Raw genomic sequence first — 14,121 nt, 5'->3', positions numbered from 1 at the left:
TTCGATGCGGCAGGTGTTTGTCTCTATGTCTTTGTTGGGCGCGACAAGACGATCGTTTCGATTTCTTTTGTCGGTTTTTGACTTTCTTCTTCGCATGTCATACTGCCGCTTTGTAAGTCTTGTGCATGTATTTGGTGGCTTGGAGGTAATGGCTTGTACGATCGGTATGTGATACTTGCTGAATTAGTCTTTTTGGCACCTGAATTTTTGAGTCTGTCCCGTCAAAGCGAAGTCTGGGGAATTCGTCCCGATGGTAGCATTGCATCGTGCTCGTTCTTTCCTCGCCGCTTTTGCTCTGCAGCTCGAAGCAGGCAGAGGTAGAGGCGTGCCTATTTGGCATGAGGAAGTCGGACCAACGCGTACTTGCTGCCTGCGCATGATCTTGGGTCAAGAAATCTACACTGGTTAGCCCCTCCGTCTGGCTCGGAACTTCCTCTTGTCTGAGGAGCAGAGGCAGCTCAGCATCTTTCCCGCCTTCCAATCACCAGTTCTTCTCCATCTACGCAAGTCCCTCCATCCTGCAGCTCCCAACTTACCGCTCGTACCTATCGTCAGAAGCCTGCGCAGAAAAAAAAAAGCCATGATGATGCAGATCAAGGTGTTCCTGTTAGTGGTGCGGCCCGGCAGTCGAAATAAGCTTTGCGGCTGCGGGCCGGGCGAGCCAGCTGGTTGGGCGACTTTGGTTGTTGGGGCTGTGTTGGGACTATCCCTGCTCTGACGACCGTGACGACCGGGGAGCGAGGTGGCGTTTCGAGGGGGATGGGATCGGAGGATAAGCATGAGAAGGGAGGAGGGAGCAGATTGAGAATTTCATATACTCACTCACCCACGTATCGATCTGCTTCCTCGTTTCATCCTTTTCACACCTGCCTGCCCTGCGGTACCAACCACCCTCCCACATACCCAACCAACCCATCTAGATACCTAAGACGTTGTGTCGTCTCACACGGGCGAAATCCGTGATGTTCAAGGAACGAGGCTGGAAGTCAGTAATCAGCCAGAGCGACCAAGTGCAGTGCGTACGCACGCGATGAGACACAAGACGCTACATGCGCGCCAATGCAAGCGGGTTGGTGGGCGGTACAGGTTTCGTATCTGGGATTCTGGAATTTTGGAATTTTGGAATTCTCGGCGCGCCAATCATATAGACTGCGCATGGATTTGGAGTTGGTGGATAGGTGCTAGGACATGCCAATGCGCTAGGAATAGGAAGGGGAACAGGCAATGGTAGAAGTGGAGGCAAGGCGGGGCGGGGCGGGAGTGAGGTGTGTAGCCCACGTGCTGTTGACGCAGGTACGTGTGCGGTTTAGGATAGGCTCGGGTCGGTTTGATGCGTCGATTCATTTTTTTGCGTGCTTGCTTTCTTGATGGGCGGGATCTGAGTATGTGTGGATGTGTGTATGGATGTTCGCGGCTCTGGGCTGGCTGTGGTGTTGGAGAAGATGCGTTCAGCTTACTGTGTGTTTTTCTGGCCATGTATGTATGGACATGTGGCTGCGCGGACTCAAGCAGGACTGTAATCATTCATACATACTTCTGCTTCTACTTTGGCCGTGAAGTGGTGTGGAGTCGAGTGGTGATGGACTATGGGAGTCGGGGGGCAGGATACAGTACGGAGAGTGATCAGGGCGATGATACCAACTTCAGGTTGGGACAAGACAGTGAAAAGCCGCCCGTCCATAACTCGCCGGAAGCGTACTCTGGACGTACTTGTCTTCCGATATTGCGGACACCGCCCAAGACTGCTGTGCGTGGGTGGCTGGCTGGCTAGCTTGCATCTAGCACCCAGGCAACCAGATGTCTCTGCACGTGTCTCGCCGAGGTATGAAAGTGTTCCTGGTACCTAACTGCGTGCTGAGGCGGGCGGTGTCAGGTCAACAAGTGGATCGCGGTCTGTGTGCCGGACTGTCTCACGTGGAGGAAAGCGAAAGAGAGTGTGTTGCAGTCTATTGTTGCATTGATTGCGCGCTGGCTGGCTGGCTGGTGGGCTAAATTTTCATGACATCTTTGTGGTACATTTGCTGCCTATCGCTCGTCAGTCCCCTTCAAACTTTTCTCTCGACGCCGTCTCCATGTCGCACTTGCGCTTTTTCAGGGGCCCCGCCGTGGGCACATTACAGGATGGCGTGGTTACTGGGACCCCCGATCAGCACTCCTTACTCCGTCAACAGCCCTCTCGCTCCCTTCCAATGCACATATGCACAAACAAAAAGAGAAGAAAAAAATCTAGACTCGCACCAACGAACCAAGTAGACGAATTTTCAACGACTCCCCCTCGTACCCATCACCCCAATCTCAATCATCCTTGACCTCCGCGCACCGCGGACATCCGCGATCAATAGCGTTGCGGATCAAATGGGCATGGGCAACCTTGGCGCCGACGCTACGGCTCGACGTGTCAGGGTCAGCGGCGAACTGCGCCTGCAGCGCGGCGGCCGCTGTGGCGCTCGAATTGGGGTCGTGGTCAGTGGGATGTTCGGCGGACGAGCGTTCCGTTTCGAGTAGACAGGACAGGTGGTAGACGTGGCCGCAGGCGAAGCCGATGAGGGTTTCCTTTTCTATTCGAGGGGATTAGCGTGAGTTGGGTGGACCAGAGATGATGAAGAGGGATGGGGCGAAAGGAAAGGTTTAGCTAGCTGAATGGCAAACTTACCGTCCTCGACAAACGCCTTGCGGCATCCGACGCAGTGACCCGGTTTCGCACGATGCTCCTCCTGCGCACGCTCCTCGGGCGACATTTGCTGCTTCTTGTGCTCAGGCGCCGGTGCGGCGACCGAATTGGCTTTGGGATTGACAAACACGTCGACGTGGTCGACGCCTTTGTCGATGACCTCGAACTTGACGCCGCGCCGCCGGCCCGCCCGCAATGTGTCCATGGCTTGCGCCACCTCGCTGCGCAGCACCTTGGCCACGCCGTCGCTGATGCTGAATTGGATTTCGAATTCGCGCACCATGCGCCTGATGCCGTCGCGTAGGCCCTCAATCTCGAGGCTCTCGGGAATGCGTCGAACGAGCTGAATTGGGTCGATGGCCGTGCCGACTTCTTCAAGAAGCCCGCGGATGAAGTGTGGTTTGTCCATGCTGTAGTCGAGGAGGTCGTCCCAAAGATCGGGGTCATCTTGATCCTTTGCGAAGGAAATGGCGTAGGAGACGTCTCCCAATTTCTCGATGATAAGGAAAAGGGCTTTCTTCGTCTGGCCGGTTTTGGAAAGGATATAGCTAGAAAAGTTAGAAGAATTTCGGGATGGCTGAGATCGAGAACCTACACAAGCTCGGGGATGTACTGTCTGGCGTCGCATATAGCGACTGCCTTTTCGAAATCGTAGCTCTCAGACGACTTGAGCAAGTCCATTAACAAAGGTCGGTCGTACTCTGCAAAAAGCTCCACCGCGAGGTCCCCAAAGTCTTCGACAAGGGCCTTGCCCTCATGCACGAGACGGTCATGACGCCCACGAGATTGAGTCTCTGCTCCTTCTCCCTTCCACAGAGAGCGGAGGTAGAAGAAGAGAAAGGGCTGATATGAAAGCCCCTTTTCTTGCAGCTGCTCTACAACAGCATGTGGACTGACGATCCCCTGATATGCTTCATCAATCAGCAATTGAATAGCCTCCGATGATGCCTCCTCGAGCTCCTCGAGCGGTGCAGATTTCATTTGCTCTCTGGAAACTCTGAGCATGATGAAACCGGGTATATCATCAGCGACAGCGATCATCAGGCGATGATCACGGATGAGAGACATGGCAGCTTCGGCATTCTGAGTCCTGAAGTAGCAGCTCAGGGCGTCCTTTGGCCGGGCATCCGCAATGTAGAGCTTGGCCAAACATTCGAGCAAAATGCGCCAATCTCTACCTCTCTCGCCATCTTCAACGGTGTCTTCGCGCACATCTCCCGAGTTCAGTCTGCCCTCTATGGCGGAGATAATGGCCTTGGTGTCGAAAAGCTCCGGCTCCCACAGGTCCAGCAATTCCTTGACCTTGAGGCGATCCCGAATAATGTAGTTTCCGAGGACCATCTCGTAAACAATCGAGGGAAGCGGAGGATGCAGCTGCTTTGTCGGAATATAAGGCGTGATCGCATCGAACTGGCCGGCCTGCGCAAACGTCCAGACCCAGTGCTCCCATCTCGACGAAGTCCCCAGAACCTTACCTGCAACCTTGCCTGCAGCCTTCCAATCTTTTGCAGCAACCAGCTGTTGCAGCCACAAATCACCAATCCTGCGCTTTTCTTTTTCCACGTTAGAGTTGTGTATCCTTTCTGCGGAGAGCGTTGTTTGAGAGGAATCATCCGCGAAAAAGTCCACCATACTTCCCTGTCTCTTTATCGTAGAAGCAGGGCTGTTTACCGTCGAAGCGTCTTCAACAGGCATTGCGTGAGGGGTGATGGCCTCGGGATGATCATTTACCAAGCCCCATGCCTCGTCGTATTTCTTGTGCTCCAAAAGCCAAATCAAGTGGTCCGCGAGGTCGCGCTTTATTCCAATGACACAGTCATAGGGACTGTGTATATAAATTTTCAACCCGGCAGTGGACGCTACGGATTGAGCACCTTTCAACAACACCGGCTTCGCTGTAGCCGAGACTGCCGTTTGCGCAGTGGATCCGCGCGATGGTGGTTTTGCAGTGTCGCCGCTACTTGTAAGGCTGACCATGCTGGCGCCAGAGCTAAAGATGCGACGAGCACTCATGCCGGCGTCCCAAAGGCCTTCGCCAATGGCTTCGAGAGCGCCCCGCTGGGCAGGAGTACCGGCTTGGAGCGTCGGGACGTATAGCGTGCTAAGATGATAGTCATTCGCAGACAGGGTTTCGTAACGACTAATGGTCAGGGTGTCGACATCGACCTCCTCGGATGTCTTGGCGTTGATGAGCCTCAATTCGGGTTGGATGCCATTGTTGCGGTGGTGCACGCCGCGCTTGGGCGAAGACGCCTCTTGGGTTGCAGAGGCAATCGGGTTATCGTCGTCGTCCCGGGTACGGTATGCAAGAACAAGCAGAATGGAAGGGGTATAAAGCGATAAACCAGAAATAATACAGTCGTCGAAACGAAGTCTACGCAGGAAGTTAGCATTGGAAGGCTTCTCAACATACAAACTTACTTGTGTATAATGTCGGCACGTCCAATAGATCTCTCTGGAGCATGTCTGCCATTTCCAACCCCCCCTGGATCGACATGTATCACCCACGCAGTGTCACCCCATCCCACCAAGAGCTTCTCCTTTCTGGACACACCAGGCCTGGATCCGGGCTTACTTGCAGAGGAGTGTCTCTCCAAACCGTTTCTCAAAACGTCATCGACGTCGGACTCGAGTTTTTGATCGTCAGCCCATTCGAGCCTAGTTTTCCAGACACCAGCCATGTCTTCCCATTGGCCATGGTAGGGCCGATCCACGTGAGCTATTCTTCTCCATGCAAGCTCAGCGTCTGCGCTGTCGAGCTTGACATTTGATCGCATTATCTTAATGCCTTGTTCGTTTGCCCAAGCGACGTATTTGCCGGATAATGACCACTTGATTGTGCTGATTGTGCCTTCTCCAGAGTGCAGCACAGCATCCTTTCCCGTGTTTGATCCAAGTCCAATAGACCCGAGCCATCCGGAAGCCGCAGCCGCAGCGCTATTTGTGTTTGCCTCCGCACTCACGCCCGTTCGACCACCCTGCGTGAGGATGAGGTTGCCTGCCAAACCTCCCGATAGATATTGCTTGTCGCTCTTGTACTCGGGTGAAAGAGCAACCGCATTGAGAGGCCTCCGGAAGTTCCTGAGCATTATATCCTTTGGATCTACTAATGAGAACACACAGACCTGCCCGTCTATGGACGAGGTTGCGACGTATATCGAGTTCGAGGGCGTGGCTGGTAAGGGCACTGCCTGTCTTTGATTTCTCGCAGCCCCCTCCGCGTTGACGCTGGCCGACGTTGGAACTCTTTGCTCCGCAGCCCTTGTGGGAGGTTCAGTGGCAGATCTTGTAGGGAGCTCGGCTCTGAAATCCGGCATTGGTGGAGGAAAGGGAGACACGGAAACGGACGTGATGGAGGCTGAGTGGGCGCGATAGTATCGCAGCGACTGGAATGATGGGAGGGAGAGAACATTCTGATACTGTCAGTCTTGTTCCAATATGGGAAGCTTCATACTCACCACATGGCCATTGTGAGTCCCAATAATCTATTCGACCTTAGCAATCTCAACACATTGGCGCAGATTGACTTGCGCGCGTGATGATTCATACCATCTTGTCGCCGCCAACAAGGAAGCTGCTCGTAGCATCGCCATTGCGATAGACGGAGCCCAGATAGCCAGTAAGTCGGTCGTACTTTAGCTTGGGCTCCTCGTCCTCTTCATCGTCGTCTTCGGACTCGGCGTGGTCGGCCATGCTGACCTCGGAGACGGTGCTGCGCTCGTCGAGATTGGCGGCGCCATCGTCGGGAGTGTGTCCATTCGGTTGCGCAGCCATGCTGAGGGCATGGTCCGCGCCTTGGTCGTGTGGCAGCTGTACAGTGGATGAGGGCGTGGACATGCTACCTTAGCATGACGACGTGAGTTGCGGCGGGACGTGACTAAGCCCGTGGCCCGCTCGCCTAGCGCGGAGACGGAGACGGAGACGGAGACGGGCCATCGGCAGCGCGGCGCGCTCGGATTGACGTCTTCACGACTGTTCCGTCAGTCCTCACCTCTGAGCCCAGTCTCATTTTCCGCCCCTGATGAGACCTGTCAATCAGAGCTGGCGATGCATTCTTTTCGCTTCTATGTCTGCAATTGGTCCAAACTGAGCGCCGCAACCTTGCGCGGACCGCGCTCATTCCGCCCCCGCGGCCCTGCTGCTCTGCAGTACGTCCCTCATCGACAATACTCCAAGGATGTCCGGCCCTTTTCTTCCAATTCCACACGATCCAAGGACAAGCAAAGCGAAGATGAATCTAAAGTGTCCACCTCATCAGAGGAGCCGCCGAAGCCGAGCAATGGCAAGCGCAGCAGAGCATCGAACCCAGAAAAATCCACCCTTCGAAAAGTTGCCGTGGAAGCACAGCGCAAGAGGTTGAGGGCACGAACCGGGATACGGGATATGGAGACCAAGGTAGGCGCATAATGGCATTGGCAAACCTATGCTAAGACTTTGACAGAAAGTGACAGCGTATTGCGCGGCCGAATCATACAACATAGAAAAGGTTCTTAGGTTGGTCAAAGCCGAGGGACATGAGCTGGACCCATATCAAACTGGCCTATTCCCCCAGGTCGTCCACATTCGCGTCAACAATGCGCTGGAAAGCAAAGACACTGGCGACCTCTTCGTCTTCCCGTCAGGTACCGTTGTCGCCTGGAATGTTCAGGAAAAGCTGGCATTCAAGCTTGTCAACAAGACCTTGGTTCCCGCCGCTGAAGGTACCGAGCTAGAAGAGATGGAGATTGAAGACATGGCATACATAGAGAATCCGCAGACAAGCACTAGCGATGTGTCGGGCGACACGATCGTGCTTGGAACCGGCGGGGAAGAGGACCACAGGTCAATGGCACTGATGGCTCATCTGGACGGCCAATCCTTCCCTACTCAAGAAGTTGACGCTGTCTTGGCCAAAATCGCCTTTTCCTCGGGCCTAGCTCGCTCAACCAAGCTGGCAGTGCTTGAGGGCTTGCTCAACAACTATTTTGAGTCGACTCGCAGCATCCCGACGGTGCTGTCGCGAGGTTCAAGGCTGCGATTCAGCAGGCGCTTCATCTTGATGAAGACGGGCGAGCTGCTCAACATCCGGGCGCAGCTGAATCTTTACTCGGAGCTGACGGATGCGCTGCCCGACCTGTTCTGGGACAGCCGACACGACCTGGGGCTTGAAGACTATTATACAAAAGTCGGCCGTGCCCTCGACGTCTCGGTGCGCATCAAGTCGCTCAACGACAAGCTGACGTACGCCCAAGAGATCGCTCAGGTCTTGAGCTCCCGCCTTGAGGAGAAGCACGGACATACCCTAGAGTGGATCATTATCGTCTTGATTGCTTTTGAGATTTTGCTCGAGCTCAGACGACTCTGGAAGGAGCATCAAGAGGTATCAGAACCGGAGAGTCTGGAAAACCTTCTCCGCAGCTACTTATCTGGTAAAACCAAGTTGGTCAAGGAAGAACAGAACAAAGAGTAGATTGTCGTGTACATGGAATTTCCGCTCTCGCCTCGTTACCGTAAAGAAAAGTCCTATTTCGGGCTAGTTGCTCTGCTTCGGATACCCTGCGCTTTAGCGATATAAATGTAGATTTCAAAATGGCGCCTCCAAAGTACGTCGCAATCAGTTCCTCTCTATTCTCTTTTTCAATTTACAGACTCGCAGCCATTCAACTTTCGCCTACCTGAATGCTTCATCTCTTGGCCATTGCTCTCAAAGCCTTCGGAATCCTGTGCTGTCTGGCGACTTCATTCCTCTGCATACGCCCATTTCAGGGCAGCGAGCGGGCATCGGTCCTTAAGCACAGATTTCAAAGAGCTACATTGTAATGCGTTGACCTGGTTGGTTCTTTGTCTCGGCTTGTGGCCTTTCAGGTGTGGCGTTGAAGCTGTTTGGATCGTCTGTCGCTCCATCTGGCTTGCTTTTGCTGTTTTGCAGCGTGACTGCCGTCGGACGTGCTTCGGAGGGCTAAATTGACTGATTGGCCCCCAAGTCGACCAGCTGCAAAGACCCATCAAGAGCTCTTCTGTTGCTTTTTCTGCAGCATTTTCGGAGGTTGTGAATATTTCTTTTTCCCGCCTCAGGACGTTCGAGATCGGATCGGGCAAGACATGGATGTTGCGGGCTTCGAGACGCGTTAGAAAACGCTTAGTACTGGTACAGCAGAGACGGTTCCGACATTTTCATGGTAATTTGAGCATGTAAAGTAGCGGCTTGTGGAAGTCCTCTGCTGAGATCGCTGGTTTCACAAGGCTCAAAATCAGCCTCCATAACACCAGATGCGGGTTATAACTTTTCGTCTCTCCTCAGCTCAATCCAACCCCGCTTCGAACGTACACGAAAGCTTCCTTCAGCATCTATGGTTGGCCACACTAGCCCCGCGCCTTTGTGCCACTGCGGCTACCAGGAAGTTTGCGGCCAATTATCACGACACCTGGTCAGGCCCTCCACAGCATCTTCAGACGATCTATCACGCTGCAGATCGCGTGGTGGACTCGGCTGTATGTCTTGCTCTGAAGAAGTACAGTGGTAAGCGATCTCATGCAGTCACTCCCACAGGCAATGGCTGGTACCCTACTTGCTTCAGTTATTTCATTTTGGCCTGTAACACACTTCTTATGAACACGAGGGCTAAACCATACTTACAGCTCGCAAAACTTGCTTGACTTGAAGCAGCACGTATCTCCTGATTGCGCGAGACCTTCCTGGTCTACTGAACCCCGGTGTGTATATAGCGACAGGGTATCATGTCGATTGAGGGACGACCGCCCACCTCTATTCTCCCATCTGCTCTGTCGTACCAAAGGCAAATTTCTTGCTACACGACTTCTGTCAAAATGGCAAGCGCTACAGACATCGTGAGTATTCGATTTGTCAACAAGGTATTTAGCTAATGATGAGGAAGATTACATATGTTGGTGTGCCCCTAGCAGTTGCTGGTGTGATGCCAATCCTGTGGAATACAGTAAAGGCCTTCTTTATCTCAGCTTTAATATGTCTCTCCATCCCGCAGAATCTGCAGCCATTCTATGAAGTTGTTCCCAACTATATGACCGGGGGCGTGATAGTCAGTGTCTCATCTCAACACTGCACTCATCCAGGACCCTATAACACCCGAAGTCGGGTGGAGAACGCAACTCGATCGGGGATTCCCACAGCGAACCCACTCGCATTGATGCTAGGATGGGTGCTTGGCAACAACTATCCCGATATTTTCTCAGACGAAGCTAAGTGCGACCGCATACCGGGGCACGAACTAGGTTTTCAACCGTTTCAACTTCGAGCTCCGCAATACGCTTCTCTTTGTCGTCCATGGATGAAAATGGCTTGGATGTGCGGATTTGGCCTCAGTTCGTCTACGACCCACGGGAATTTCATCAATCTCAGTCCCCACAAATATTTTAGCGTGGACTTGTTGTGGTTTGAAAACCCGTATCCACCACTGGCTATGTACTGGAAACACTTTGTTTGGTTCGCATTGACCGTCAGTGTCGATTTGAACGATCTCCCAAAAGAGGAAGCAAACTTTACGCTGGAGGACCGCCATGAACTCCTTGTCCTTCAACGAAAAAATGCATCATTTACGATCAGAGACCGGCATCAACATGCGACAATTATGAGTGTATCAGTGACGGAGGGAAACTGGAACGTGCGACTCAGGGTGCAGAAAGACTTCAAATACTCGATTTGGCAAGCGCTTGCCTGGAATCACACCATGTGTTTTCAAAGCATCAAAAGCGACGAAAGCGACGGTCCGACCCTATGTCAGAAGCTCGGCAGTCGCGATGAGACTGAATTTGATGATCAACTCTCTTTCTTTGACACCAATGTCGATCTTGACGCAGATGATCACCCAAAGGCCCTTGCTGCGGCCATAACATGGCTCTTCTACTGCAATAACTTTTCCCCAGATGAAAGGGACTCATCGATACCCATCAGCCAGCGTCTGCTCGAGATCCGAGAGAAAAGTCTGTGCTCCTTGAAAAAGCTCGACGAGGAAGGCAACTTGAAATCCGCGATTTCGGCGCTGTTTGGTGACAATGCCGAACCCGGATCCTCTGCAATCGAATCTGGACCAACAAGAATTCTTGAGCTGTTGGAATCTCTCATCTCGGCCTCGCATTGCATGAAGGATCGGGGTTGTTTTCGTGGAATTCTATTTCGTCTGAAAGAAGATGTCGACAAACACCAAATCCTCTCCCTTTGTGACGAGGATATTGAGTCTCTTGAGAGAATTTGCAAAGGCCTCCCTGGTACTGACTTCTTCCGAAGGACTACTGAACCCAATCCGCAATCAGTTCCTGGCGCCCTGGACCGACTGGGTTCTCGACTGGCAACGAGGACCCTAGAAGCGAAAGCGTCTGGTACATTTGAGGAGCTCAGGAACTTGTTTGATCCATTCCTGAGCCCAGACGTTGAAAAAGAAGTAGAACTTGGGGATGAGTCGAGTGATACTACGCTTTTGGCACATTTGCTCCTGGCTCTCTCAGATTGGGGCCAGTTACCAAAGACACATTGGCCGCTTGATGCGAAGATCAAAACCAGCATTTGCAAAATACTCAGAATCTCGTCTCGTTCCGCCTCGCTATGTTGTCAATGCCGCTCTCCGCCCTTGGCTTCTTCCTGCAGTACACACATAGACAATGCACCCGGAATATCGCAACTCCTGGACCAGGCCTTGAAGGATTCCGAGTATGGAATATACACCGCCAAAGACAGTCTGACTGTCTCTAAGCTGCTGAATTGGGACAAGGCTCCCGATGTTGTGTACTTGCATTAGTCGCAATAGAAGCGCCTTCGAATCAATGAAATACCCAAAAACAGAAAGTAGAGCCAAGTCAAACACATTATTTCCCCTTGCACATGCCTCGCAATCGTTCTCAGGGGCTCAGGAGTTGAGGGCTGGCGTGCGACTTTTGGCATTCTCGAAGATTTTGGCGACATCTGATTCAGCGACCTACCTTTGCATTATAGATCCAGTACTGGAGAGTGGGGCGGGGTCATGTTTTGTTTTTGCTCATTGCTTTTTCTTCGATTGTGGAGAAGGGGCGCGCGCATGGATATCCCGCGCCTTTCCCGTTCGCCCTATGGATCGTTTTCCTACTTGCTTTTTCTTTGTCTATCGTTCTCTCAACACCTCGTTGCTCTGTTCAATGAACGATTGTCCTCCAAGCCTTCAACTTAGAAAATCAGCGATCGAAGGAGTCATGACGACAGCCAGCAGCGCGGACAAGTTGAGGACGATTGCCGTCCGGCGCATGGAGATGTTCAGCCAGTCGCCTCCGCAATCGATTTCCCGCCCGCCAATCCGAGCATTCGGACGGGACGAGATGGTACCTAGTCAGGTGCCAGCTTGGCAACTCCAGGCTTCCCTGACTACTCGCGTCGTGCACATGAGGAGAGAAAGACGGATATACTCCTACCCGCGACCTACTTCCGCTTATCCAAGCCTTGACTCATTCCTAGACATCCCTCTTGACGATTTCCAGACGTCTTTGGTAGATCAGATACCATTATCAGACAGCTATGATCAACGGCCCAGATCTAGTAAGCATTTCGAAAGCTCATTTAAGACTTTGCTGACAGATTCAAGATCACATATATCAGCGTTCCATTGACGCTCACCGGAGTGGTACAGATCTATATTTTATGCAAAGCAATATGGATTTTTTACAAGCTGTACCGGTCTGTTCCAAAGAACCTGAGATCATTCTACTCCTTCTATCCGGACCCATCTTCCGGTACAGTTCTCGTCATCGCGCCAACAATCGTATGCACAAATCCTGGCCTCTGGCAAGAAACCACTCCACCCAAATTCTACCAAGTGGATATGCAAAAGTTGCGCCGCAGGGGCTTTTGGCGACTCTGGGGCCGCCGGAAAAAGGACGAACCAGTCCTACCAACAGTGCAAGACTGGGACGAGAAGAAGCTCAACAGGTGCCAACTCATGCCCTCGTGGATGACCAGCCAAACGAAGATTTCTATGGAGCCAAAGAGATTCCACGTCAGTGAAGCCAAGGACCTGTTCCGCCCGTGGATGGAGACAGCAACTCGCCTTGGCTTCCGACTCAACCAAGCAAAAGACCTGACGCGCGGCGAATTCCACAAATGGGCCAAAGACATGCGTATCACTGTCGGCATAGACATGGGCATCACGCCGCAGAAGCTCGCTATGCCGTGGAATATTTTCGTCTGGTTCGCGCTGGCCATCGGAACCAATCCGTTCGATCTCGATCCACAAAAGGAGCGCTCCAAGTTCCAGCACATCACCAAGCACGACGTCCTCATGCGGCTGTCGCGAGTCGGCGACGACTGGAACTTTGCGCTGGATACGGATCAGTACTACGACTACTCGGTCCGACGCGCGCTCGCGCTCGTCAATGTCATGTGTTTTGAACGCAACAATGGGACGGTCATCTGCCGCTTTTTGGGCAGTCCGGATGAGTTCAAGCTAACTCCTGACTTCTTTCGGAGGCCGGACCATTTCACGAGCCAGACGACATGGCTCAAAAGTACAGATGGGCTGGATGATCGAGATTCAAGCGTCGGGAGACTTCAGGCCGCGGCCTTGACGTGGATTTTTTACAAGGAGCACTTGGCTGGACAGCCACTCCACAAGTGCGGCAGCGATTTGCTCGTGTGTCAGTGGATGGTCGAAGCGCAACAGCGCAGCTTGCTCTTCCTCTTCAACCTCGACCGCGCCGGATCGTTGGAGACTGGGCTGACCGAGATATTCCGCGAAAACTTTGGCGAAGCTTCTGCTTCCTCCGTTCAGGAGCTGCTGAAGATACTGCGACACGACTTCCACTCATCCGCGTATTTGACCAAATCATTCGAGTTTGTCGACGCTGTCACCAAAACTGTACAAAGACTGGGCGTCGTCCGACAGCAGTCGTCATCTACAGACAACAATGGCGCATCACCCGCCGCCGCCGAAGCCATACAGCATCTCCTTGACGCATGGAACAAGCCCCTCAACCCGCCTCCTCGCTCCACCAAATCAAGCCCCTTCATCACATACTCGCAGATCCAAAACGCAATCCAACAAATCTCGACGCGCAGGGGCCTGTTGTCCGAAATAGTCCGCTGCAGTCCCTTCACCGAATTAAGAGAAATGTACGACCCACATGACGCCTTGTCCTCACGTGGCGCCGTCGAAAACGAACAGCTTCCGGCTGGCGATCTGGCGTTGCTGGCGCATGTCTATCTCGCTATTCAGCCGTGGCAGCACCATCACAGGACGGCGTGGGAGGTGAGCCGGCGTATTAGAGAGCCGCTGGAGGCAGTCCATGACGAAGACGACGACAACAACGAGAACACGGAATTCGACGTTGCAAACGCCGTTGAAGTGCTGCAGCACGTTGCTAAAGAGGCGAAGCGCTGCGGTATCTATTCTGCGCCGTGGGAGAGGGATACCGTGTATGAGTTGCTGAAGAGCGAGGACGTGCCGCAGGTCGTTTTCTTGGTGTGAATTTGCGCC

General features: G+C 53.0%; 4 protein-coding genes across 4 annotated transcripts; 3 read left to right on the top strand and 1 right to left on the bottom strand.

Moving 5' to 3' along the window:
* Window positions 1-1,931: 1,931 nt before the first annotated feature.
* Window positions 1,932-6,519, bottom strand: IWZ02DRAFT_479497 (vacuolar assembly protein-like protein). Its single transcript, XM_066769090.1, has 6 exons — window positions 6,221-6,519; window positions 6,130-6,156; window positions 5,093-6,084; window positions 3,267-5,045; window positions 2,654-3,219; window positions 1,932-2,558 (listed from the first exon to the last, which is right to left on the bottom strand). Exons 1-6 carry the CDS (start codon window positions 6,506-6,508, stop codon window positions 2,296-2,298), a joined length of 3,915 nt encoding a protein of 1,304 aa, XP_066626598.1. The 5' UTR covers window positions 6,509-6,519; the 3' UTR covers window positions 1,932-2,295.
* A 108-nt stretch (window positions 6,520-6,627) lies between these two features.
* IWZ02DRAFT_144241 (YagE family protein) lies at window positions 6,628-8,255 on the top strand. Its single transcript, XM_066761810.1, has 2 exons — window positions 6,628-7,066; window positions 7,113-8,255. The coding sequence occupies exons 1-2, from the start codon at window positions 6,719-6,721 to the stop codon at window positions 8,118-8,120; spliced, it is 1,356 nt and encodes a 451-aa protein (XP_066626597.1). The 5' UTR covers window positions 6,628-6,718; the 3' UTR covers window positions 8,121-8,255.
* Window positions 8,256-10,052: 1,797 nt separating this feature from the next.
* IWZ02DRAFT_512307 (uncharacterized protein) lies at window positions 10,053-10,990 on the top strand (the record flags this gene model as incomplete). The annotated part of the gene is made up of 2 exons (XM_066770557.1): window positions 10,053-10,780; window positions 10,914-10,990. The coding sequence occupies exons 1-2, from the start codon at window positions 10,090-10,092 to the stop codon at window positions 10,988-10,990; spliced, it is 768 nt and encodes a 255-aa protein (XP_066626596.1). The 5' UTR covers window positions 10,053-10,089.
* Window positions 10,991-12,167: 1,177 nt separating this feature from the next.
* IWZ02DRAFT_487842 (uncharacterized protein) lies at window positions 12,168-14,112 on the top strand (the record flags this gene model as incomplete). Its single annotated transcript, XM_066769409.1, has 2 exons — window positions 12,168-12,188; window positions 12,235-14,112. The coding sequence occupies 2 exons, from the start codon at window positions 12,168-12,170 to the stop codon at window positions 14,110-14,112; spliced, it is 1,899 nt and encodes a 632-aa protein (XP_066626595.1).
* Between the last annotated feature and the right edge of the window lie 9 nt (window positions 14,113-14,121).

This window comes from Phyllosticta citriasiana (genome assembly GCF_038021145.1).
Source record: "Phyllosticta citriasiana strain CBS 120426 chromosome Unknown IWZ02scaffold_2, whole genome shotgun sequence".
NCBI lineage: Eukaryota > Fungi > Ascomycota > Dothideomycetes > Botryosphaeriales > Phyllostictaceae > Phyllosticta > Phyllosticta citriasiana.
Note: the sequence above shows the minus strand (reverse complement) of the source record. Positions and strands in the feature narration are given on the sequence as shown.